We start from the raw sequence: 7500 nt of genomic DNA, 5'->3' as shown, positions 1-7500 counted from the left end.
GGAGAGTTACGGCTGCTTCATCCCGCCGTTTCATTTTCAGGAAACGGGAGTCGAGCAGACGAAAAAAAAAAGGGAATTTTGCTTTGATGAAATGTGGATTTTGGCAATCTTTCAAAAAAAGCAGGCAAAAACATGTCGGGTCGGCGCCTGAACAAAGTAATAAAGTAGCTTGTTGGTTTCAAGCGCTAGCCATCCTTTCAAGGTTCGACACCTCGACTTGTCGCTGGCTTATTTTTCTTCAACTTCCAGTTTCTCTGCGTTCGCAGGTGCGTCTGTAAACTCATGGCGTCCAAGGCGCGCATCGTGGTCACCAGCAAGTTGGAGCACCTGAAGCGGGCGGACCGGATCCTCCTGCTGCACAACGGGGACTGCTTCTTCTACGGCACCTTCTCGGAGCTGCAGGCCAAGCGGCCCGACTTCAGCTCCCTCCTCCTGGGCATGGAGGCCTACGACAACGTCAACGCGGAGCGACGCAGCTCCATCCTCACCGAGACCCTCCGCCGGGTCTCCGTCGACGAGACCGCCGGCTGCTTCCGGAGCCCCGAGACCATCCGCCAGTCGTTCCGGCAGCAGCCGCCGCCGCCGCCGCCTCCGAATATCGTCTCCGGATCCCAGGGCCACCCGGGGGGCGACGGCCACCCGGAGAAACGAAAGCAGTCCCTTATCCTGAGTCCGCTGGCGGCGGCCCGCAAGTTCTCCTTCATCGGGAACTCCCAGCCGGCCGCCAACGCTCCCCAGTCCGCGACGATAGAGGACGGGGCGCGGGAGCTCTCCGAGCGGAGGTTCTCGGTGGTGCCCGAGGACGATCAGGTGGAGGAGGTGCTCCCCAGGGGGAACTTGTACCACCACGGGCTGCAGCACCTCAACGGGCAGCGGCGCCAGTCCGTCCTGGCGTTCATCACCAAGTCTCAGGGCCAGGAGCGCAGGGAGCAGATCCAGTCCTCCTTCAGGAAAAAGCTGTCCATCACGCCGCAGTGCGACCTGGTGTCCGAGCTGGACATTTACGCCCGCCGCCTGTCCAAGGACAGCGTTTACGACATCAGCGAGGACGTGGACGAAACAGACATGGAGGTACGGCTTCTGGTAGACGCTCGAGGTCACGCTGGAGTGATGTTTATAGACTTCCTTTAGCTTTTCTTCACCCTCGATTTTAGGATCACCAAGAAAATGTACTTCACCTCAAATAAAAAGTACTATGTGGAGCTTTTAACTGGTTCTAAAAACAGTCTTCAATTAGTCCTGATGTCTCTTTATGACCTACATTAGTAAATAAAACCACCTACGGGAAGATCTAGTTTCTATGTACCACAAAGGTCGTGTTACAAGCCGCTACTACCTTCAGTGGGTGTTCCCGCTAGCTGCCAGCGGTAGCCAGCTAGCGCTGCTGCTAGCTCTCCTCTAGCCGCGCGACAACCACCGAAGGTAGCGGGCCAAAGCCCGGCTCGAAGCCCGAGGCGGGCAACGGGGACGCGGGCGGCAGCAGCAGCTGCAGCAGCGGGGAGCTAGCAGCAGCGCTAGCTTGCTACAGCTGGGAGCTAGCATCAGCGCTAGTCACGCAGCTCCAGTGGGGCCTCCAGCAGAGACCAGTCCACCGTGGACAGACCTCCTCTGTGACGCCACGCTGCTGGAGGACCCGGGACGTATTGCTGGACCCGCTGGGGCAAAGAAAGCCTAGTGCTAAAATAAAAAAACACTACCGCTTTTGTCCACAGGGGCCGCCAGAACCAACAAAACGATGGTCACGTTAAAGTGTGGATAAGTCTGGTGGTAGTCGTCTAAGAGCCGCTCTGTTTCCTTCACAGCAATGCTTCGCAGACGACCGAGAGAACATCTTTGAAACTACCTCGTGGAGCACGTACCTCCGCTACATCACCACCAACAGGAGCTTAGTCTACGTCTTGATTTTCATCTTCCTCGTCTTCTTCGTCGAGGTAAAATTACCATTTTTTAAGTTGATATTTTCACTTGTGTGAATTCATCTAACATTTTGTTTATTTTTTACCGTTGACAGGTTGCTGGTTCAGTCATTGGAATTTTCCTCATTACGGAGTAAGTGTTACGTTTCATGTTCCTTCAGAAACACTAAATATTCTCATGAATTAGATTTATTTATTAGTTTTTTACTTATTTTTTTATGGTTTTATCAAACATATTAAGTTTGATGTGGTGGATTTTCCTCTTTTTCTTTGTTCTTTTTACTCTTTTGTGAGACTACACGAAACAATTCATGCTTTAAATATTCATATGAATATATATAAAACAAATACATATATTAAAACAATTTGATTCCTCTATGAACTTTCCAATTGGTAATTCTGTGGAACCAGTGCTTTTAAACGTCGGCCTCCTTTTGGATCGGTTGATGTAGAAAAGATTGTGCCGTACGACGCATGCAAATCTACTGCAAGCCTTTTTTTTTAACTGTTTCTGTGTATTTGTATCGTCGCTCTGTTCCAAACCAGCGAGATCTGGAGGGACGGCGCCAACCCCTCGTCGCCGAACTTCATCGACGAGCAGCAGCCGAACAGCTCGGGCCCGCCGACCCACCTGGCGGTCATCGTGACGCCGACCAGCGCCTACTACATCATCTACATCTACGTGGCCACGTCGGAGAGCGTGCTGGCCCTGGGCTTCTTCCGGGGTCTCCCGCTCGTGCACACGCTGCTCACCGTGTCCAAGAGGCTGCACGAGCAGATGCTCAGCGCCGTGCTGCGAGCGCCCATGGCGTTGCTCAACACCATGAAGTCTGGTGATTGTCACAGTTTACTTTGGATTCCACACGTTGTAGTAGTTTTTGGCTACTTTTTAGAATCTGCTCAGCCTCATCACTTTAAAAAAAACACCTATTTTGAGGCCTTTTGCTCGAAAATGTCCTCCTCAAACTAGAAAGTGTGTATCTCTGCAGCCACGAGGGCTGTTTGAATAATGTTGTGTCATAATAAAAGGAACACATGTCAGATGTTGTTCAGATGTGTAAACATCAGTCTACATGTTTCTGGTTAAGAGGAAATGAAGATGACACACAGAAAGAAATGAAAAGGTTTCACTTACAGGATGATTATTAGTTTGAAATGATGCAGCTATAAAGTCCAACGCTGACTCAAACCATAGCACAACATGTGAACATTCAACATGTGAACATTCAACATGTGAACATTCAACATGTGAACATTCTGCAAAAAGTTGACTTTGATAAAGTGAAGCAGAACAAAGTTAGAGAGGGTTTAGTGCAGAGAACATTCAGGCGAGGACTCATTGGGCCCCAATGACCCCAATGGCCCCAATGACCCCGATGGCCCCAATGACCCCGATGACCCCGATGGACCCAATGACCCCGATGACCCCGATGGACCCAATGACCCCGATGACCCAGATGGACCCAATGGACCCAATGGGCCCAATAAGTGTATTGGGTCCATTGGGGCTATTTGAATTTCCTCATGTACCAAACCATATATTTCAGTTGTATATTACTTATGATGTTCAATACATCCAAATACAGCAGTTTGGGGCGTTTATTTCATAAAACAATCTATGATGTACAGTTTCATATAACAAGCGCTCAGTCTTTCTCCTCCTCCCTGGATTCTAAGAAGGTCTAAGAGTTTGTTTTCCTTCCCGTTTGTCCTCTTCCAGGCCGCATCATGAACAGATTCACCAAGGACATGGCCACCATAGACGACATGCTGCCTCTGGTGCTGTTCGACCTCATCCAGGTATTCAACCCGCACGACCGTGGCACAGTGCTTTAAAGCCGTTTGTTGCACAATCGATGCATCTCTTCAACGGCAGCGAGACGCTCGTTTGTTTTTTCGACATATCAACGGTGCATGAAACAACAGAGACGATGTATTTAGTAACGACAGGATGGTATTTACACACAAATGCAAGATGGAGGTTATTGTCAGGAGCTTGTCTTCACACCTGAGTGGTCTCCCTCACTCCCATTTCATTCAAAACTCTATTTAAAATCTATAATTCTACCTTTATATCTTTTAAAATGTTTTTTAAAATTTATTCCTCACCTCTCACTCCAGCTGACGTTGATCGTCACGGGCGCCATCTTCACCGTGTCCATCATACGGCCTTACATCTTCATCGCCGCCATCCCGTTGGCCATCGTCTTCGTCATGCTCAGGAAGTACTTTTTGCGAACCGGACAGCAACTCAAGCTGCTGGAAGCCGAAGGTGAGGAGACGCTGTAGGAGACGCTGTAGGAGACGTTGTAGGAGACGCTGTAGGAGACGCTGTAGGAGACACTGTAGGAGACGCTGTAGGAGACGTTGTAGGAGACGCTGTAGGAGACACTGTAGGAGACGCTGTAGGAGACCATGTAGGAGACGTCGTAGGAGACGTCGTAGAAGACGTCGTAGGAGACGCTATAGGAGACGCTGTAGGAGACGTTGTAGGAGACACTGTAGGAGACGTTGTAGGAGACGCTGTAGGAGACGCTGTAGGAGACGCTGTAGGAGACGCTGTAGGAGACAATGTAGGAGACGCTGTAGGAGACAATGTAGGAGACGTCGTAGGAGACGTCGTAGGAGACGCTATAGGAGACGTTGTAGGAGACGCTGTAGGAGACGTCGTAGGAGACGTCGTAGGAGACGTTATAGGAGACGCTGTAGGAGACATTGTAGGAGATGTTGTAGGAGACCTTATAGGTTATCTATACTTCTATCTATCCTATTCATCTATCCATCCATATATCTATCCATCTATCTATCTATCTATCTGTCTGTCTGTCTGTCTGTCTGTCTGTCTGTCTATCTGCAATAATGAAATGGCAAATGATGTTCAACTGGAGTAAAAGTGAGAACATGATTGGAAAACCGATAGAGTGAACAGAGGAAACAGGAGGGGGACGGGGAGGCCAGGGGGTCAAAGGTCACGCTGAAGAACGAAAACATGACAGAGGAAGGGCTGATGGAGAGGAAAGAGGAGGCAGGGCGACTCAAAATGAACCGCCATCCTCCAATTAACAGAGAGTTCTGCGTCCCTGTGAAGTGAATATAGACACACACACACACACACACACACACACACACACACACACACACACTTGACAGCTATCGTGAGGTGTGTGTGGGGGGTTAAACCTGGCTGGACTGCTTCTTTCTGCTCGACTGGGCGTCTGGAAGAGGTGACGTGTCGGTCTGCTGACATTGTGTCGGCGGTGGGAACAAAGTATGAATGTATCATATTCATGCTCTTTGCTTCACAGAGAAAACCTCTCACCCAGATCAGCACAATATCTCAGTTTGCAAATTGGTGTCTGTGTGTGTGTGTGTCTGTGTGTGTGTCTTCCCTGCTTCTCTCTGGATTCTGTCATCGAATGTGCGTTTTTTTTTTTTTTGTTTTCCGGAGCTGGGATTTCCTCCAGCCCCATCCTGATGTCGCTCTCTCTCAATGCAGAGGACATTTTATGAGCGTTAGTCACTTAAATGTTGAGTCAGTAGCTTTTTTGGTAACGTTTAATTTGCAATACCAAAAGGGTGAATCCCCCAAAGGTCCAGCTAACGGTCCGAGCAAAGAGACAAGAGACTCGTACTCTGATAAAGTTACAACTAAAAGAGACAATAAAGAAACATAATGACAATTATCTTAACTCTTGCTTCCTTCCTTCCTTCGTTTCATATTTAGGTCACTGCTCACTCGTTCCTCCATCACTTCAATGCATTTATTGTGTACAGCAACCAAACTGCTGTTTGTCCTTTTTATTTATTGCAGGTTTCTTTACGGTCACGGAAAAGTTATGGAAATTTGGTTGAAAGTCATAAAAATTTGGTAAAGTAAAAAAAAATTGGTTCAGAACATCCTAAAATCCTCCCTCATGAAAAAAAATTTAAGTCATGAAAAAAAATTTAAGTCATGAAAAAAAATTTAAGTCATGAAAAAAAATTTAAGTCATGAAAAAAAATTTGAAGTCATAAAAATGTGGTTTAGTCAGAAAAATTTGGTTAAGTCAGAAAAATTTGGTTAAAAGTCATGAAAACTTGGTTAAGTCATTAAAATTTAGTTAAGTCATAAAACTTTGGTTAAATCATGAACATGTGGTTAAAAGTCATGAACATGAGGTTAAAAGACATAAAAATGTGGTTAAAAGTCATGTAAATTTGGTTAAAAGTCATGAGCATGTGGTTTAAAGTCATGAACATGCGGTTAAAAGTCATGAGCATGTGGTTTAAAGTCATGAACATGTGGTTTAAAGTCATGAACATGCGGTTTAAAGTCATGAACATGTGGTTTAAATGTTTAAATGAATCCACGTGTGCATGAAGCTGCTGTTTCTCACCTTCTGAAGCGCTTCCTGCCTCCCTGCAGCTCGCAGCCCGATCTTCTCCCACCTCATCATCTCCCTGAAGGGCCTGTGGACGATCCGGGCCTTCGGCCGCCAGACGTACTTCGAGACGCTCTTCCACAAGGCGCTGAACACGCACACGGCCACCTGGTTCCACTACCTGTCCACGCTGCGCTGGTTCCTCTTCCGCTGCGACATGATCTTCGTCCTGTTCTTCACGGCCGCCGCCTTCATCGCCGTCGGGACCAACCGTGAGTCGGAGGGATGGGAAAAAAAAGTGTAGGGGTGGGGGGGGGATTTTAGGATGTTCTGAAGTGTTTTGTGGGAACGAGAGCAGGAATGGAAATTTTGTGAAAAGTCATGGAAATTTGTTTAAAAGTCATGAAAATTTGGTTCAAAGTCATGAAAATTTGGTTTAAAGTCATGAAAATTTGGTTTAAAGTCATGAAAATTTTGTGAAATGTCATGGAAATTTGGTTTGAAGTCATGGAAATTTGGTTTGAAGTCATGAAAATTTGGTTTAGAGTCATGAAAATTTTGTGAAATGTCATGGAAATTTGGTTTGAAGTCATGGAAATTTGGTTTGAAGTCATGGAAATTTTGTGAAATGTCATGGAAATTTGGTTTAAAGTCATGAAAATTTGGTTTAGAGTCATGAAAATTTGGTTTAGAGTCATGAAAATTTGATTTAAAGTCATGCAAATTTTGTGAAATGTTATGGAAATTTGGTTTGAAGTCATGGAAATTTGGTTTGAAGTCATGGAAATTTGGTTTGAAGTCATGGAAATTTTGTGAAAAGTCATGAAAATTGGGTGAAAAGTCATGGAAATTTGGTTTTAAGACAAGGAAATTTGGTCTAAAGTCATGGAAATTTGGTCTAAAGTCATGAAAATTTGGTTTGAAGTCATGAAAATTTGGTTTAAAGTCATGGAAATTTTGTGAGAAGTCATGGAAATTTTGTGAAAAATCATGGAAATTTGGTTTAAATTAATGGAAATTTGGTCGAAAGTCATGGAAACTTAGTTTAAAGTCATGGACATTTGGTTGAAAGTCATGGGAACGAGCGCAGCGTCAGTTTGTGGAGTGAATCCAGGAGGCGGAGTTAACGTCTTCCAGCTGGTTATTTGGTAAACACCGTGTTATTTCCACTCGGCCTTATCTGTGTGTGACAGCGTGTGCGGTCAGATATCAGGATCAGCAAC

At 46.1% G+C, this 7500-nt stretch overlaps 1 protein-coding gene across 1 annotated transcript in view; it reads left to right on the top strand.

Moving 5' to 3' along the window:
* cftr (CF transmembrane conductance regulator) overlaps positions 1 to 7500 on the top strand; it is a 35699-nt gene that overhangs the window by 22012 nt on the left and 6187 nt on the right. Inside the window, exons 14-20 of the mRNA XM_068602120.1 lie at positions 267 to 1071; positions 1803 to 1931; positions 2012 to 2049; positions 2463 to 2749; positions 3637 to 3716; positions 4038 to 4188; positions 6322 to 6549. Of these exons, the coding sequence (XP_068458221.1) occupies positions 267 to 1071; positions 1803 to 1931; positions 2012 to 2049; positions 2463 to 2749; positions 3637 to 3716; positions 4038 to 4188; positions 6322 to 6549 (1718 nt within the window). The remainder of the gene's footprint in view (positions 1 to 266; positions 1072 to 1802; positions 1932 to 2011; positions 2050 to 2462; positions 2750 to 3636; positions 3717 to 4037; positions 4189 to 6321; positions 6550 to 7500) is intronic.

This window comes from Clinocottus analis, unplaced genomic scaffold, assembly GCF_023055335.1.
Source record: "Clinocottus analis isolate CAN_PGR_092001 unplaced genomic scaffold, fCliAna1.0.p SCAF_6, whole genome shotgun sequence".
In the NCBI taxonomy this organism is placed as follows: Eukaryota; Metazoa; Chordata; class Actinopteri; order Perciformes; family Cottidae; genus Clinocottus; species Clinocottus analis.
Note: the sequence above shows the minus strand (reverse complement) of the source record. Positions and strands in the feature narration are given on the sequence as shown.